Source organism: Amblyomma americanum, chromosome 1 (assembly GCF_052857255.1).
Source record: "Amblyomma americanum isolate KBUSLIRL-KWMA chromosome 1, ASM5285725v1, whole genome shotgun sequence".
Taxonomy (NCBI): domain Eukaryota; kingdom Metazoa; phylum Arthropoda; class Arachnida; order Ixodida; family Ixodidae; genus Amblyomma; species Amblyomma americanum.
In genome coordinates this window covers 94,217,584-94,236,572 of record NC_135497.1, presented here as the reverse complement: position 1 = coordinate 94,236,572, position 18,989 = coordinate 94,217,584, and the positions used below count along the sequence as shown (strand labels likewise).

The window sequence follows — 18,989 nt, the reverse complement described above, 5'->3', positions numbered from 1 at the left end:
TATAATTGTATCAGACTGATTTTAAGCGCAGTAGGCGCGTTAATTTTGCGTTAAGGTCTTTACGTTGCTTCCATACTTAGCGTTGACAGCATGGCGGGGCCGTGCCCGCCTGCTTCGTCGCTAATCCCTCAAAGCAATGTTGTGTTCTAAGCTGTTGTATTCGTCTTCTATTTGCCTATTCTTACCCTCTAATCAAGTTTAAAGAGGCAAATATCTCTTGTTTTTGAGATATCAAGGCGATTTCCCAGGTCTTAAGCCTGACGAAGCAGTGCTCCGAAGCAGTTGGACTGGCTTGGTTCTGGCTCGTCTCGTATTAAACTGGCTGCTGCAGTGTCTGCATCTGTCCGTCGCGTTCGTGCAATTAAAAGGGTTTTAAACGACATGCACGTATGCGTGTATTTCAGCATTTAGTATACATTTATCAAATATTTTTATTTTTCAAAATCCAAAGTAGCGATTGTGGCGCCACACAAGCTTGGCGTAAGACACGAGAACCATTTCAATGGCCATTGAGATTTGCTGTGTAGCAGCGACACAACTCCTTCGAGATCGATGGCGATTGAGAATTTAGAAGACTCTCGACTCGATGGCCATTGAAACTCGCCGTGTGACAGGGGTATAAGAACCTGCACAGGCAGTGAAGATCCCGTTTGGTTATGATTTGGTTTGGTTTTATGGACTTTAACGTCCCTAAGCGACTCTGGCTATGAGGGGCACCGTAGTGGTGGGCTCCTGATAATTTTGACCACCTGGGGTTCTTTAACTTGCACTGATATCGCGCAGCACACAAGACTGCAGCATTTCGCCTCCATCGAAGTACGGCTGCTGCAGCCAAAATTGAACCCACGTCTTTCGGGTCAGCAGCTGAGTACCTATATAATTGCTGAGCCAACACGGTGACTGGATTGGGACTTGGGGAAATAGGCTGTGTAAGGGAGCAGTCTAATGTTCCCAGGAGAGGTGCTGAGTGCCCTCTCTCAGGCTGCTTCATGGTTTGGGTAGCTCCATATCGGGTATTAAGGCGTGGCAGCTAGGCACTTGACGTGTCGTGCATAGTGCCTTATTTTGGTCGTCTTGTAAAATCCTAGCACGGAGGGGAAGCGTTACGGCGCTACTAGTAAGGAGATGCTGAATCGCTGTTTCGGTTTTGGCAGTATATGACTATACTGCAGTAAAATGATGCTCCTGCGGGCACCCACTGGTAAAAAATTATCTCCCACCTCGAGTGTCACTGCATAACTATACAAGCAATAACTTGAGGCCCAAGTTTTACGACAATAAGCTTGAGGCTGACATTGTCTCCACTGGAAACGTCCAATGTGCTTGCAATTCCACACACGCCGAAAGCACAGAAATAAAATGATGCACACAGACCCATCATGTCTCCTTGGCAAAAGGATATAACAAGGAAGACCTTCAGCTTGCGTGAATGATTCCGCATCAGTGGAGTGACCAGGTGCACTACAAGAGCCGAAACGGTGGTGTTGCTTTTATTATCATTGTAACAGCATTAGTTTGTTGTGTCCGGGTGTAGACGTCTCGACGAGTTCCGCTTTTAGAAGGGTGCTCCGGGGTAGGCGAAGGTTTCGCCAGAAAACCTACTGCCATTGCCGGAGAGTGCTGGAAACCGGCTTTTGTCCACCTGTGAATGAGGGGGAAGAAGGTGTGAGAGAAGGTACCATTCGACAAATAAAGCCTTGCGACTATCAAGACTAACGGATGGCTAGATTGATGCAGTGTCGCCTGAAAAAGGTATCTGCGAAAAGTGCATTCAAATATCGCTTTTGAACACGTGATTCCAAGTTCATGATGGGTGTTGTTTCACCCTCGAATGCGCGTGCAGCCATTAGTGGCAGTAACCAGCACAACTGCAGTGCTACTGGGTTTACGAAAGTACTTTGTGCAAAACTTTCCATAGTAGTAGTACATCATTTCAGACGAATGCTACCTGCACAAAGAAAGCGTAAAGGTGCAGTGTCCCTGTTGTTTGCGGTGTGTAATAGCAGAGTGTGACGCAGCGTGTTATCACAGCTAAGTGACAGGTGAAAGGCTGGAAGACAATTGTTCCTTCATTCATGGAGATGCCACAACGTGAAGCAGCTGCGACGGTCTTTTCATGCTGCTGTAACGACTCTTTGCACGCAAGGCTCTGAGAGAGAGCGATCCCATTGGAACCCAGTTTTCTCGCTCAGCTGTTGCCTTACGACCTGGAGCTTGAATGCCTTCTTCACTGCACTTATTGAGGCGGATAAAACAAGGATGGGAAAGACACCAGACGATAGGCAGGCTGCAGGAACTGGGAACACAAGCGCATTATGGTGGCACACCTTTGTAGAAATAGCTGCAGATTTTTCACTGTGAAAGAGGAAGAGATTATTTTTGGAAAATGCAAAAGAAAGTTGCATAGCACTTGCCACTGTCAAAGTCACCTTTGCTAGGCAGCTGCGAGGAAGGGGAATAAAGAACTTTAGGGAACCAAACACTTGGGGGTCACAAGAAAATGACCGTTTGCCATTTCCGTGGGCGAAAAAAAAAGAACCTTTTTTCCTTATAGTCTTTGGAGGTCTAAAGAAGAGCTATTTAACTTGTTTTTCAATGAGAAACCTGAATTACTAATTTTATACAGATATGTACACGATTGTGCACAAAGTGCCTTGGTGGTCTCGGATGTGTGACAAGGGCGTTATTTTCACCCTATGCACCAACACGCTAACTCGGGCATAGCGGACCTTGAGGCAATGACTAACTGCGAATATAATCATTAGGATAAAATCGCTAATTATTCTGGTCATGCTTCTGACGAGAGAAGGGGCCAGAAACATTTACTAGTTTCATCAGACAGGCTAATCTCTCCCTTCGAAAAAGATCGAATTACCTTTGGACGAGCCTATAGAAAGAAGCCCATGCTTTGTAAAATGTTCTAGCTCCAGGCTGCAGCATGCGTGGATTCCCCTGTCGATGGAGTGGATGCTAGGCATTGTCTTACTTTTTGGTGCACGTGTCTGCATTGTCCTGAACACATCTCTTTCACTTCTTCACTGACATGTTAAAAAGGTGACTGGAGTGTAATAGTTATATTCACTGATTTCATTCTTTTTTCCTTCTGAGTCATGATGGTAAAACAGCATGTAACAAGATGAGACGAAAAGGAACAAACAATGGCACGAGCGTGTGTTCCTTCTAACATTTCAGTGGATACCAGCACGCTATGGCATTCTCGCCAGTGAAAAAGCAGATACGCAGCCCGTAAAGACCACGAACATTGGAGATACATTTGGACTTTCTTCACGAAATCTGATGCAACCCAAATGGCTAAAAGAATTGCTTCCGAAGAAACGTGTCAGCTGTGGAGTTTGCCGACACAGCACCCAATTTCTTTACTGAGTTGACCCACACCTCAGATCAAGACTCCCACCCAGTATTCCTCGCCATCTGGAAACACTTTATCACCGACTTCACCCGAACATTGCATTGACAAATGGCTTACGGTACCGTTTCGGTCAAATGAACAGTCTGCTTTGTGACAACTGTGGCTCGATAGGAACTGTGGAACATATTGAGTACCCTGTGTATGCTGACGAGCGTGTGTACTTTGAACACTGCATGGAGAAGCTCTCCCCAGTGCCTCTAACAATGGACAATTTTGAGTCCCTTACCCTGCCTTAGGCAACAGAGGCATGCAATGAACTTTTTGTTTGCATATTTAAATGACACTGGACATCTTGACAAGCTCTGATTTCACCTTGCTTGTTACCCTCATGCATTCTTAACGCAGTGAACTGTGTTAGCCCATTTGTTGGACTATGCGCTTAATCATTTCATTTGTTACATCATTACTCGCTGATGCACCTTAGTATGCATTTTATTTTCACCCCTTTTTATTTCTTTTATTTTACCTTTTCGCACCGCTCACCTTCCGTCTTTATCTCCCAAATTCCCTTCCCCGCGCAGAGTAGCATGCCAGGGAATTTTAAACACTGAATAAATTCTGTTTTTTTTTTTCATTAAACGGTTTCTCTCCCTCTCTCTGTACCTTATTTGTCCCGTCCTGTTAAACGCTGTTTTACCATCATTAATCACCGACTCGCCCAACAAGAACCACTTCAGAGTGAACAAGCGGGGTGCTTACCGATGTGGTATAAAATGGATGTTGTGCATACTTTCATGAAAAAAAAAATGAAAATTGGTTTTTGGAGAAAGGAAATGGCGCAGTCTCACATATCGGCGGACACCTGAACTGCGCCGTAAGGGAAGGGATAAAGGAGCGACTAAGAGAAGAAAGGAAGAAAGAGGTGCCTGCCGTAGTGGAGGGCGCAGGAATAATTTCGACCACCTGCGGATCTTTAATGTGCACTGACATCGCACAGCACATGGGCGCCTTAGCGTATCCCCTCGGTCAAAACGGGGCCGCCACATCACGCATTTTCTTTTTAATAAAATGAAAAGCAGGCGAGAATATATTCTAATGCTAATGACTCGCTAATGACTCGCAATGCATACGGCAGTTGGCGCTCCGCACACATTTCTATACATGCACAAACTATAATGGTGAACGGTTACCGCTCACTGTTAATCTCTGGAATAGGTTGATTGGGAGAGTTTACCGCCAAATAATTTTTCAGAAGCTGTACTGTGCCAATTAAAGGGCAACCGCACTACTTTTTGCGAATTTTGCACATTTCAAGGATTTGAATCTATTTAGGAAGCCACTTTGGATAGAGACGTAATCGACAATTAAAAATTGAGGTTTCTCCTCACAGCACCGGAGGAGTGCGGAGATGCTCGGTGTGATGTCACGGAAGGTAATATTTCAAACTTCCGCTGCCGCCAACCACACCCTGCCGTGCCTAGTTGGATGCTACCAAACAACGCACGGAGACCTTTGCCTTCGGCAGCGTTGGTTACCCCCCCCCCCCCCTGAAAGCAAGCTTTCATGCGTTGGAAATGTACTGTACTTTCGATGACGTCATGATGGCCACCCCAACCTGAAGCAATGTGCGGCGGAGAAGCTTGATGGCCGTCTCGATTTTAATCGGCGATTACGTCACCATTCCAAATGCTAGCCTGAAAAGACCACGCATGCTTTACCCGCAAGTTTCACAATTCGACCCCTTTAAGCTCGTCGATCTCTGAAACCATGCAGCTGCCCATATTGCTACCAATGAACATTCCGACGCTTTGAGTTATGTAGTCCAAGATGTGAACTTTTGTCAGTTTCAAAGTAATCTAACTATAGTGCCTCGACTATATTCTAGGCACTATATAACCGTAACATCTACTGCGACGAGAATTTTTGTGTGGGACTGAAGACCGCGGTGCGAAGCTTTTCTTTGTGAGCATGCATGGAAAATTCCTGATATCCGGACCGTTGCAAACCTCCTCGATTTTATCCTTTTATTTTTTGTCCTTCTAGTTTTTTTTTTGGAATGCTAAACTTCGTTAAACCTCGTTCTTATTGTTTCATCTTTGTGTGCGCAAAAAAAAAATTCTGAGAATGGACCAACTAGCCCCGCAACGCATATTACTGGAATCGCTAAACTTAACTCTGCAATGAAACTCCGCCCACATTCAGTACCGCGCATAGAATTCCTCCACGACGAAAAAGCAGTCTGTTGTTAAAACTTTTCTTGTTACTTAAACAAGGAGCTAAACACAACAACAAATTATAAGCTCTAGAATTTTGATACCTGGCTTTTCAAATAAAGTCAAACATTAAAAAGCTGATTCACGCCGCAGACCGTGGCCCAGAGTTACCAACTGCTGTTTTTTTAAGTTGTATCCTATATAGTAGTATAGTAGTGAGCCTCAGGATGATATCAGTTAGTCTAGTTTTAGCGATGAATACCTAAAGCAACCAGCCCAAAACATCAACTGCTTTATACCGGGCAGCATTGTTTTCTAACTGCTACCACTGTACTATTTTTTTCGTCCCACCTTAGATGTGCTAAGGATGTCCGCAGCACTATGGTAGCTATTTTCCGTCTGTCTAAATTACGTGGCCAAGATTTGCTGCCGCCATCTCTACAGATTGCGGGAATTTGCCTTGCTCTGTTCACTTGGGTTTACTTCCCCGCGATACGTTCTTCCTAGTTACTTTAACTCACAATGGAGGACACCTGCGTCGCAGCGATGCTTCGCACTGCGGGAGCATAAAGCCCCTTGATAATATAAAATTACCAAGGGACTTTACGGGAGCATATACAGGAGCGACATTAGTGGCGGAAGCGGCGTGATCAACTGATTACTGCAGGCGCAGGGGACAGCTCTGAACTCGAAGTGCGCGGACGTTTCGGCGCGGCGCTCCGCTCTCCGCCAGCGGGGCGAAGCCTCATGGGAACTCATCCCACCAGCTCATCCTGTTCGGTCTCGGATATCTCCCCTGCCCTTGCATGGGCGAACATTCACTTGTAACCTTGCTGGTGAGTTGGACGACCTCAATTACTTAGCGAATTTTGTTGTTATTAGCGTTATTGTTGTTGTAGCAATCAAGTCCAGCTTTGTCGGATAGAAATCTTCAAAATCAAAAAATTGTAAGGCACTTATGGAAATACTGAAGGTAATGGTCCATTATTCTGATATGTAGCAAAATCTTTCTTTTAAAGTGTTTCCAGCGATCGCATCGAACAGTTCAGACTGCCATAGAAAACCAATGGAGAACGCTTTTGAGCCCCGCCGCGGTGGCTCAGTGGTTAGGGCGCTCGACTACTGATCCGGAGTTCCCGGGTTCGAACCCGACCGCGGCGGCTGCGTTTTTATGGAGGAAAAACGCTAAGGCGCCCGTGTGCTGAGGGATGTCAGTGCACGTTAAGGATCCCCAGGTGGTCGAAATTATTCCGGAGCCCTCCACTACGGACCTATTTGTTCCTCTCTTCTTTCACTCCCTCCCTTATCCCTTCCCTTACGGCGCGGTTGAGGTGTCCAACGATATATGAGACATACTGCGCCATTTCCTTTCCCTCAAAACCAATTATTAACGCTTTTGATGATAGCAAAAACATGAATAGAAAAAAATACAAGACTGCCGTCGGGTAATCTGCGATATTAACAGTTATAGTGGAATCTTACATTAATGAAAAAGATTGTGTTCATAAGCGGTTTCCCGCTCAAAAATGCTTTTGTCCAGAATTGCTGGGTATGAAATGCCTTTCGATGCCAGCCACTGTCGTCCCTTTTTTGCCATAGAGCAAGGAAGGCCCACCGTGGTCGGCGTGCGCTCGGTAGCGCGCGCGACCATTGGGTGAAGTCGGCGGCTTGAGACGGTCAGCTGCGGTTAAGCGGCGACAACGCATTTTTCCTCGTGTTTAATTCCCACATCTGGCAGCCCAACGTGGGGCCTGTTCTCGGAACATTGACCGACTGCCAGTTCGGTTTGAGAAACACTCTTTGTCCGGAGTTAGCAAACTGCTAGGACTAGCATGAATTTTTTGATCGCTAGGACCTGCGACATGCTTTCTTGAGTGCGAGGTGGTTTCCGCTGCAGCATGTTCGAACTTTTTCGATACGCCCAGCATATTTTGTTCCGTGGACCTTGTGCAGTCTGAAGTTTTTCCGTGGACCTTCTGCGGCACAAGAACCACTTGGTCCGCATCGAGGGAGCGCGAGGCCGCTTTTTCTCAAGAGCGTCAATAAGATTTCAGTCCACACGAACAAGTATGTCTGGACGTTAATCCTGATCAAACAGCCTCGAAATTATTATGATGACCCATAAAAAAGGCCGCCAGTGCGCGTTGTCCAATGCCTCGCTCACTTCAGGAACGTCGTCGAGCTTCTGTGAGTGCATCTCCACTGGAGTAATGCGGCTCTCATTGCTGCTTTTGCTAAGGACTAGAAGAACTATAGGACAAGAAATAACGAGTGAACTCCCAGAACACAACATTATGCGATTTCTTGACTTGACACTAACCTTTCTAGGCGCTCACATATGATGGCGGTACGGACCACGAAGCTAGAAGGGACTGCTCCCCTTCCAAGGTCATCAAGCGGGGGTAGAAAAAAAAACAGCAATGAGAGCCGCATTGACGAGATCCTGTCATCATGAAGTTCAAGGCAGTTTTGACACCCAGAACCGTCGGCATAAAGCAGCAGGTTACTCGACGAGACTGCTATCCAGTGTCGCAGAAGGGATTCTGCAAGCACTTAGAGGCAGAGAATATGTCACAACCACATCAGAAGAAAGGAAGCCGTACACGGTCATTACTTACATTAATGGCATTTCCCACAGTCTCAAAAAGATAGGCGCAAGAGCTGGTGTAAAAGTGCTGATGTCAGCATCCAACAAGTTAAGAAGCCTGTGCGCCAAATTCAACAGCGGGCAAAGAAAAAATCAATACAAGAAAAAGCACCGAAAAAAACACATGTGAAATGTGTGAAAAGCGGGGTTTATGAAATATCTCTGTCATGCGGACGCACCTACATTGGTCAAACAGGGCGCTGTTTGAATAAACGGCTTCGAGAGCACAAAAGGTCCCTTAACGGCGCCATCAGCAGTGAATTAACAAAACATTGCAGAGAGCATGAATGCGCTCCGCAGCTTAGCAACACAATGGTCATCACGTCATATTTTGATCAACGGACCAGGGAGATTGAAGAAGCCTTACACATCCGACAAAAGAGCGACGTATGCGTCAGCATACCTTCAATAGTGCTTCGTGACAGAGAAATTGATTACCTGCGTGCGATGTCCTAATATTTTACCACGTGTGCATCTTATGCGTTTTTCATGCTTCTTTCCTTTCCTTCTTATACGAGCGAGATGTATATATTCGACGAGCGTGCATTAAAAATCTGGTTGTTAGTCAGTCTTGTGTCCCACCTCTCTGTCTCGTGCTGCGCTACTCCCGTCACAAGATCATGCACCAAGCATGCAGCCCAACTTTTCACCTTGTTAAAGCACATTGCATGTAAACAGGTAAGTCCGAATGGTCGAGCCAGCATGCATTCACGCGAGTGGACAGATGTACTACACCACCCGTAACGTAAGCATGTGCCTGAAATTTGGCACATATGTGCGCTTGGATGCCTGAAGTGTGCATGAAAAAGAAGAAACAATTTTATTGAGCCAGAGCAGATAAATCGAGCATTAAAGGGATGGAGACATCAAATTTTTGGTTGGCCTGTTTTTTGTTTCAAACGTTGCGTATTTTCCCAGGGCGCGCGATACACGCTGCACAATTCATATATGTGCGGTAATTAATTTATTGTTGCATTATTTATACTGAGCGACTTCGGTTTCTGAGCGCCGGGGTGTGCTGCGACGTCACGATCAGGGAAGAGCAGCAGCCCTGGTCACGTGGGCCCCAAAAGTTGGGACACACGGAGTGCTGCTTCGTCTGCTCTCGTACAAATGCTGTGCATAGCAGTGTCTTTCGAAATCATGTGTCGACAAACTTAATTGGCCGGTACGACGATATGTTGAGAAAAGCAAAGCGAGCGAGGAACGACACTGAGTCCTTAAGCCAAGCGGCTCGCTTCGGCCGACCTCATTCGCCCATACCTAAGCATTCGCCATACCGCGTATGCCAACGTGGTTTCTGCGTTGTATTTCGCTTTGCCACGCTGACGCCGATGCTCGGCGGACGTCTGTGTCGGTGTCCCGTAGCTTACCCTGGTCACATTACAGCGACACGATGCCTCACTTTTCCTACCGCCCAATATCCGTCTCTGTTCTCACTTCGCGCCGCCCGCCCAGCCGCACTGCGAGACTGCTCAGGGTCCCGTGGCTGCTGATTGCGATATCTGCTGCTAGTTTAGCAAATGTTTCGTGCCTGTTTACAGCACGATGGCTTAATAAACTGACTTCTCTGTGCTAGGGGATAACTGAGATTTTATTTCTGTCTCGGCTACACAGCTACGTACGATCAGAAGGAATACAGATATGGGTCTGCTGCGTAGCAGCTCGAGAGGCGACGCTTGCAACGTGAGACGTCGTCTGCTCCGTGTTTACGTGAAAGTGAGGAGGAAGGCGGCGGCCGACGGCTCGTTCGTATGGCGCGCTGCTCGCGGCTCCCACGTTTGGCGCAGATCCGACTCGTCGCTGGTGTGGCTGGCGCCATCTATGGGAGCCTCTGGTAACATCCTTTCTCTTTTTTTTAGTTCGCCGGGATTACCGTCACCCCACGATAAAACCGTGCAGTCTCTTAGGGAGCATTCTTGCCCTTTGTGGTCGCGACGGCGTGTGAGTCACTGCAGGGCGCTGCTGGATTTCTTGCTCCTTAGTTTCAGCTTCAGCAACGCGCTTTACTTGGGCTCTGGCTCCCTCTCAGTTCCTGGTTCCTTTTGGTTGCTGTTTGCCCTCTTGGGCGGGCTTCTCGGTTCCTTCTCAGAACACTGTCCCCCACGTTGACTTCGTATGATCTGTCAACTCTTTTTGTAACTGTTCCTTTCGTCCATGCTCCGCTTCTGATGGGGCGGACAGTTACCTCTTGTCCTTCTTGCAATGTTGGCAAGTCCTTCGCATGGCGGTCGTGATAAAATATTGTTCTTTGCCTTCTTTCACGTTTCTCGTCTGTCACATTTTGTGTTCTTGGTTGCAGCAGCTCTGCTGTCATCGGCAAAGTCGTTCTTGTGCGGCGACCCATTAGCAGTTGCGCCGGGCTGGCGTTTAGTCCTTGTAGCGGTGTGTTTCGGAAGTTGAGGAACGCCCGTTGTAGTTCCGAATTGTTTTCTTCCGCTTTCTTCAATAGGAGTTTTGCTGTTTTTACCGCTGATTCGGCCATTCCGTTTGAGCGCGGATATCCCGGGCTTGAGGTTTTGTGGTCGAAATTCCAGCTCTTCGCAAACTTCTTGAATTCCTCGCTCGCAAACTGCGGTCCATTGTCGCCCACTGGCACTCTTAGTTTTCCGTATCTGGCGAAGTGGGCTTTCAGCCTGAGTATCACATGGTTTGACGTGGTTGCCTTTATTTGGTCCACTTCCAAATAGTTGCTGAAGTAATCAACTGTCACCAGAAAGTTATTTCATTTGTGCTCGAAGATGTCGCATCCGGTTCGTTTCCACGTTTACTTCGGTTCCGGGTGAGGCATGAGAGTTTCTGTCTGCTGGGAATGCGAATGCTGTTGGCACACTTCACATCCATCTTGCAATGTAGTCTTTCAGTTCTGCGTGCATTCTTGGCCAGAAAAGACACTCGCGGGCGCGGCGAAGACAGCTCTAAATTCCCATGTGTGCTTCGTGAAGCTTCTCTTTGATTTCCCGACGTAGAGACATTGGGACGAGCAGTCGTAATCCCTTGCATATGAGGTCATCATCAACTGTGAGTTCATCTCTGAATGGGTAGTAGACCTGCATGTCTCGCGGCGCTTGGTGCTTTGCTTGCGGCCATCCTGACACGATGATTGCTTTTAGCTTTTGCAGAGAGTCATCTCTCTTCGTAGCATCGCGAATTTTCGCCGAAGTTTCCTTGTGCACTGGCAGGTACTTCACTACGTTGATGCTTTCGAGTTCACCTTCACTGTCTTGACTGGGAAGGAATGCTCTTGACATTGTGTCGGCTAGCAGTAGTTCTTTCCCTGGTCTGTGTTCAGTGGTGATGTTGTACCTTTGCGTTTGGAGTATCATCCCTTGCAGCGGTCTTGGGACTTGATCTAGTTTTCTTCATGATAGACTGAAGAGGTTTGTGGTCACTGATGATCGTTATAGCTGTTCCAAACGTGTACTGATGAAATTGTGCAGTGAAAAGACTATCGCTAGCATTTCCTTTTCTATTTGTGCGTAGAGCATTTGTCGGCGTTAGTGCTCTGCTGGCGAATGACACAGGTTTTCCGTCCTGAAGGAGAGCCGCTCGCAGTCCGAGATCGCTGGCGTCGCACTGTATCTCGACTGGCTTTCGCATATCGAAGTATGCGAGAATATATAGGAGCTCTTGTCACTGCCTCTTTAGCACTTCGGAATGCTTGTTATTGCTCTTCTCCCCAATGCCATGGTGCGTCTTTGACTGTGAGCTTTCTCAGTGGTCCCAGCACTCGTGAGATTCTTGGCAGGAATCTGGAGAGGTGGTTAATCATTCCGCAAAATCGCTGCACGCCTTGCACATCAGTTGGTTGAGGCATTTCTTGAATTGCCTTTGTCTTATAAGGATCCACTTTCAGTCCCTCCTTGGTCAGCACATGTCCCAGGAAAACGGTTATGGCTGTGCGTAGTCGTGTCTTCTCCTTAATGAGACGTATTCCTGTCTGCCGGCATCGCTGAAGAAGGTTTTCGAGCTTTCTGTCGTGATCTTTACGCGCGTCCTTTTAAGTTTCACCTACTCCGTAGACAAGGATATCGTCTGCTATGCACAGAACTCCGTTGAGGCCTTGAAGTGCCATTTGCAGTTTTTCCTGGAAGATTTCGCGGCTTACCGCTAGTCCAAACGGTAGGCGGAGCCATCGGTATCGACCATTGGGCGTTTGGAACATGGTCTTGAGGCTTGATTCTTCATCGAGGCAGCATTGCCAGTATCCCTCTCGAAGGTCTAATTTTGAAAAGGTCTTGGCTTTTGCAAGCTCCGGTAGGACATCGTCGAGAGTACATAGGCAGCGTGTGGCGCTCTTTCCAGTGCTTCATTTAGCGCTTGTGGGCCGATGCAGATTCTCATGTCGCCATTTTTCTTCGTTGCCACGACCATTCGGCTCACCCACTGCGTTGGCTCGGTGATGCTTTTTATGACTCCTCTTTTTTCCATTATCGCAGGGGTTTTTTCCACTTGTGGTTTTATGCTGACAGGCACTCTGCAGCTTGTTATGGCTTTCGGGATTAGTTCTTGTTTAGTTACAAGGTGCACTTGTCCCAATAGCGTTCCTAGTGCTTCTCCAAAGACGTCTGGGTATTTTTCCACTAAGCGCCTTGTGAGGTCTTCTGGAGCGTCAACTGTAGCTACTAAGTTGTAGACAATTGTTATGAGACTCACTTTTGAAGCGAAAAGCTTCACTACGCTAGTAAACACCGCGCTTCGCACGAGCCGGCGTATGTCGGAGCACGAGTGACGTCACGCACGGCGCAGGTGGCCGCCGCCGACTCCGTCGCCAGACCTTTTGTTTTTCTCTCTCTCTCGCTCCCTAGCCTCTACTGCGCATGCGCCACTAGTAGCACCCAGCCACTGGTGTTCCGCCGCTGCTCAGCGCCGCACCTTTCCTCGAAAATCCAACTTTCAGTTTTCTCTTTCTTCTTTCCCTCCCTCCTTTACCCCTTCCTTTTGGGCGCGGTTCGGGTGTCCACCGAGATATGTGAGACGGTTACTGTGCCATTTCCTTACCTCAAAAACCAAACAAAACAAGTGAGCCGACGGCGTTCATAGAGTTCATTGGCGTTGACAACTTTGCAAAAGCCGTTCATTTTCACGAAAGGAAAGGCGCACAACCGGCTCCGTGGGTCAGTGGAGACCTCAATCTCGCTTTCGCTTTGTATATCCTGGATTAGCTGAGCTAATCCACATAAATTTTCTTCTGCTGTTCTTCCGATTAGAGGTGTGAGCTCATCTCCAACAACTACGAATTCCAGGACATGCTTCTTTCCATCGCTCGTTCGTCTGGCGCGCTGCTCGCGGCTCCTACGTTTGGCGTAGACCCGACTCGTCGCTGGTGTGGCTGGCGCCATCTATGGGAGCCTCTTGTAACAGCAGTCTATGTATTCGCTAAATGAATGCTTCCAGAATTAATTAGAATGCTTCCAGGATTCAAAATTAACCGCACGGGTGCGTAACTCCTCCAGGAATGCGCCCATGACGACGACTGCATCTCGGCGCTACTTTTGTTTACATATCTGCATCTGTATACATGCCCTAATTGCGCGTTAGTTCGACAAGAATTGCAAGCTGCGTTCCACTTAGGTTAATCAAGCTCATCTCTTTTGCACCGGTTTCGGGTTTACTTGTTTGCGCAGTGCGATAAGTTTGCAATAATCACCGAAGAATGAGAGCGCAAGCCGGCAGGGAACGCTTAATTCATAGCCAGGTTGTTGACAACGCGTAGGACCGGCGTTTCTGACTCGTTGTAACTGCTTTTTTGCTTTTTTTAGATGTGTCCAGTACTTGAATTGAAATTGGTTTATCTATAGGTATGTTCGGCACCCATTTGAGATAAACAAAATGATTTAATTTGTTGCCCTCAAGCGACGCCGACGACTGTAGCTGCCGCCGCGGGCGCTTGCAGCATTGACCGACAGACTGGGTCACACCGCCTAGGAGCGGCGCTTCCCGCTTGATGTATTTGCGTCCTAAGGTGCAACAATCCTCGATTTCAGGTCACTGTTGTCAAAAGTATACGCTCGATGACTATTTGTATTCCCTAAAACTTGTGAACTCGCTATCCACAATCGCCAACATTGCACATACGAACCCGGCGGACTCGCTAGGCCTATTCGTATTGCAGGTGAGCGGAAGGGTGAACATATGAAATATAGTCGCTCGTTTCGCTTATTCGTATTACGGAGAAGGTCCAAACAAGATAATCATCGTCTTATCGACGTGAAGGTTTCGCTTGGCCGCCTGTATAAGGTGCCGACTGGTGCGTCAGCGTCGGCACATATGCCGATCTGCACACCGACCGCAGAGTAGCCGAAGCAGCGCCTCGCCGGTGTCGCGCGTCGCCGTTCATAGTACGTCACGTTACTGTGTTGTGATGTCACTGCTCTTTACTCATATTGTTCCCAGGGCTGTACGTCACCACCTATAGCGCTAGCCATGGGCCTCGATCGTGAGAAAGAGCATTTAGGGACTCTTTGGAGCTCAATTAAAATATATTTTAAGCGCTTGTTGCGTCCAATACTTCGCCGTGGGTGACCTTACATACAGAGGAAGCCCACAAAAAGCTTATTATAGCCTCAAAATTTGATGTCCCAACCCTTTTAACCTTTTGGGGCTTTCCCTGGGACGCACAACTTTTTGGACATGGCTAGTTGTGGGGACGTTTTTTGGACGTGTTCGGGAAAAATGAGCACCTCCTGGGGAGATTCTAAATGTCCTGATGGGCTATTTCTGGGAGATTTTGAGGAGGTTTTGTGTTTGTTGGGGTGCATAAGGTGCATATTAGGCAAATTTTATTTTATGATATTTGGGTTTCTTTCTACATTTAGCTATCATCTTCACTACATTTTCTATTTGAAATTTTTCTTGTGGATTACAATTACGCATTTTTCCTTTTAATGTATACCATTAATAGAACATTGATGTCAGTAGCTGCGCTTGTACTTCCCAGCATTTTCCAATCAAAATATGCGAAGAGAAAAATAGCTTTTGTAGTATACTACCGAAAATAGCTAGGAGGTAGATATATATATTTTTTTTGCAGCTTGTAGCTCGAAGTATTTGTCATTCAAAGCATTAGAACTTTTGAGATGTTTTATGCAATAGAGCAAGGAACGTTTCATATATTTCAGGATTTTCGGACTATTTGTTCTTTTCCCGTTATAAGTTTAACATCATAAATATTTGCCCTAATTTTCACCAAAGTTTCTATTAAAAAAAGAAATTTCACATATTACTGCTTAATAGTTCTATTTAAATGCATATTATCAAATAATACATTTAATTACGCTTATTTTGTTTTGCTGCGTGCTAAGGTAAATAGCATGATTTTCAGTGAAAATTATTAAAAATAACCTATAAAAATGTCTATCTTTCCCATGGTACGAAAGAGTTAACTACATAAACATTTTAAAAAATGGGAAAATCGGTCTCCATGGCAGTGCTGAAGCAGGTACGGCTGAGTTCACATTTCTGGAAACTAATATTTATTCTGCTGGCTTCATGCCGTAAAACACACGGCATTTACACATGAATCTTTCTATAATCGTATGAACCAAAGAAATCAGGATTAGGAGAGTACTACACACTCATATAAAGCTGTAACTTCGCAATGCACAGATTAGTGTACAAATAGCCTTAAATGTTTAAAAGAGGGTTTTTTTCTCTTTGCAGCGCCATTGTGGCTAAATATAGAAGTGTTAGAAATTTAAAAATAAGCGTACACAAGCGTTTTGTTTGATATTATGCACGGTTAATTTTCTGCGCTGCCCAATGAGCGTGCAATAATAAGCCGAACACGAGGAGCGCATTTCGCTTTCTTTTTGATTTGTGTTTGCCACATGCATGTGCTATTTCGGCCGAAAGTGAAACGCTGGAAAATAATCCTCGCAAATTTAATTTATTTTAATTGCAATTTTATTTACGTCTTCATAAATAAAAATCAAGCAAAATTAAAAAGCAGCGTGTTAACGGGACATCAATACTTTGTGACTCCTTCTCTGAACCAGGAACATTAAACGGACACAGAGGACAACGTCGAAGCATTGTTCCGCTGCAAAAGACGCATTTATGGCTGAGAAAATTGCATTTCTAAATTTTCTCGTCGCTCAATTCGAACTCATGACGTGCACAGCGAAAAATACTAGTTGAGTCTATCTGGAAGTGAATGGCGGTGTAGCATAGCCTCCGGGATCCGTGATTAAAAATTCAATGTCGACGCACGCAGTTTACTCGCGATGTCGACCAGCGATGCAAACACCTATATTTAGTTTTTTGTTCGTTTCTAGCTTGCTAAAGCTCTGCTTTCGGTTAAAGTGGCCTGCTTGTCGTTATAATGCCATAGCCTATGGATACACGCCAACTTGAATTTGTCCTTAGTGTCCCCTTAACCTGTTTGAACCGCGCGCGCTTTCTGACGTCTCATCACAAGGAGGCCAAATGGCGCGTATTTGCTAAGCCTAGCGGCTAGTATTAGTAGAACAGATTTTTTTATCGGAAAGTGTGAGGAAAGGAATTACGGGGCACTTGGATTGAAGTTCGTGGTGGGCTCCCTTCGAGACTGGACGTCCGGTGCAGCCTGACACAGCCTTGCAGCGACCTCTTCGGCTGGCTGTCCAAATGCAGAAGCAATCTGTTGCGTGCTGTCACGGGAGTTTCGTGATGCGGACATCTTAAGACAAAGCAAAACCATGCGCGTTTCATTTGCCGTGAACGTGCAACGCAGTGACGCGACAACGCAATGTGTGTCGTGGGTTCTGTGTTGGCGCATTGCGTTGGGAAGCCATGGGGGGCCCCCGTTTAAAGCTCTCTAATATTCTCGCTTTGTGCACGACCTTAGATTCGGCCTTATAGGAAACCGTTTCTACTATTGCATACAATATATGCACAAAAATACTGGATTGGAGGCTTTGTAGCTGCTGCTGCCAAAGGGATTATAGGTCGACACGAAATAAATCAAGCACCAGACGTTATGAATAGAACCTTGATTAGCATAGCCGTGAGCACCTACCAGTGGTGTAGCTGGCACCGTTTCATATGCAAAGCGTACGCTGTCGAACTTTGGACACCAGTACGGTCAAGCCGGTTTCGTGACCCGACTTGCGCTTGCAAAGCGGTGCTCATTATAAGACGGTGTTCCCGTAGAGGTGCGTTAATAAAGTTGAATCATAAGCATGTTTTTAGTGCATATCGTTGTGTTGTTCCTGTTGTGACAACTGTCCTTGCAATATAAACAGTGGTTAATTATCGCTGCTTTTAAATGCAACACGAATGCTCAATGTTTTGTGCAAGAAATCCAACCTTTCCGCGAAGAAATCAAAGGACATCGCCATATACGGCACTGAGCGGTGGGAGACACCAGATGCCAACGCCAGTTCGTAAAACAGGACAGGAAAGCCACTAAACCGAACGCAACGCAACACAAAACAGGGAAGCAACAAGGCACGAAGCTACCGCATGCTCCAAGGAACTTTCTGGGACAGCTTTCTTCTGATCGTTTCTCTGAAACGGCTATCGGACTGCATTTCCACTCGGGACGTTAAGTTTGAGAAGAACTGACGTTATTGCAGCTTACACCCTACGTAACAAATGCTGAAAGCATCTCGCAGTCAGGAAGTTAACTATAGTCAATTACATTTAAGCATAAAACAGGCATAATCTTGACAAACCCAATTATTAGACGGTCAAAATTGCTTTGGAAAAAGTTGGAAGCACATAATTTTATTAAACCAGGGCAGTCAGCCGTTGACTGAGCTGTCCCCTTTTGTTCATGGTAAATTTATCTGATTTCTCAGGAATACGTCGCAGAAGCGAGAGCTCGTCTGCTTCCACAACTGCTGAACGCATGTGTCATGAAGAGCACGTATGCGCTTCTCTCGAGTAAGCGCTAGCTGGCCAGCGCTGCGTATTCCGTCTTGTCAAGTACAGTTCCACTGTTTCCACTGTGTCTCTAACTGCATGCAACTTCTCTCTTTTCGGCAGTGTCTTCGGCTGCTACCGGCGCCGGCTGCTTTACGAAGCCTAACCTCGTGCCAAAAGTTTCGATTCTGTGTCATGGTTCTGTGACGTCAAGAGCTCGCACATACGCGTATACTAGCAAGAAATGCGGAATGCCATTTCTGGAGCTTCGTTCATCTGGCTGGACTGCTGATTTTGTCGGCTGGCTTGTCAGCTCTCGCAGTTCATCCGGTAGTCGAGCCTGCCGTTGCGGCGAGGCTGCTTCGCCGGCGTCAGATCTTGCTGTTGACGTCTGCTGGGTTTTTCTGCCGTCTCAGGTGTCAAATCGGCGTCCCTGTCTTGCGAGCAGCGATAGCGCTGCCATTGTGTTCATTCTCGGCTCAGTATGCCCTTTCAACACTTCTTGTGGACTCCGCCGCTTGAAACCGAGCACCGCACCACTGTTGGTTGCTGTTGTTTGCGGGCCGAGACACCGATCTGAAGATATAGTACGACGCCGACACTTGGCAGCGACAGGATAGGGATGTACCCCGTCGGCGTATTCATTGGCTGAGGCCACTTGCACTCATCCCCAGAGGGGGGCAACCTCATGAGGTTTCGACCTCATGAGGTCGACCTCAACCTCAAAATGACCTCAACCTCACGTCGTGAAGTGAGGTTGAGGTGAGGTCGTCATTCAGTGAGGTCGAAATTTTTCGGTCGAGAGTTTTTGCAGCTGCCACGTCTTAATCCGACGAGCGCATGTTCCGAAGCGGATTTGCAGCGCATCACCGCAGTGTTCATGCAATGACGCCATGGTGTTCGGTTTCCCCAG

The 18,989-nt window shown here is 46.8% G+C and overlaps 1 protein-coding gene across 1 annotated transcript in view; it reads right to left on the bottom strand.

Moving 5' to 3' along the window:
* Positions 1–1,401: 1,401 nt before the first annotated feature.
* Positions 1,402–18,989, bottom strand: part of LOC144133952 (uncharacterized) — a 29,627-nt gene continuing 12,039 nt past the window's right edge. The window contains exon 5 of the mRNA XM_077666997.1: positions 1,402–1,642. Within this exon, the coding sequence (XP_077523123.1) occupies positions 1,556–1,642 (87 nt within the window). The 3' untranslated portion in view covers positions 1,402–1,555. The remainder of the gene's footprint in view (positions 1,643–18,989) is intronic.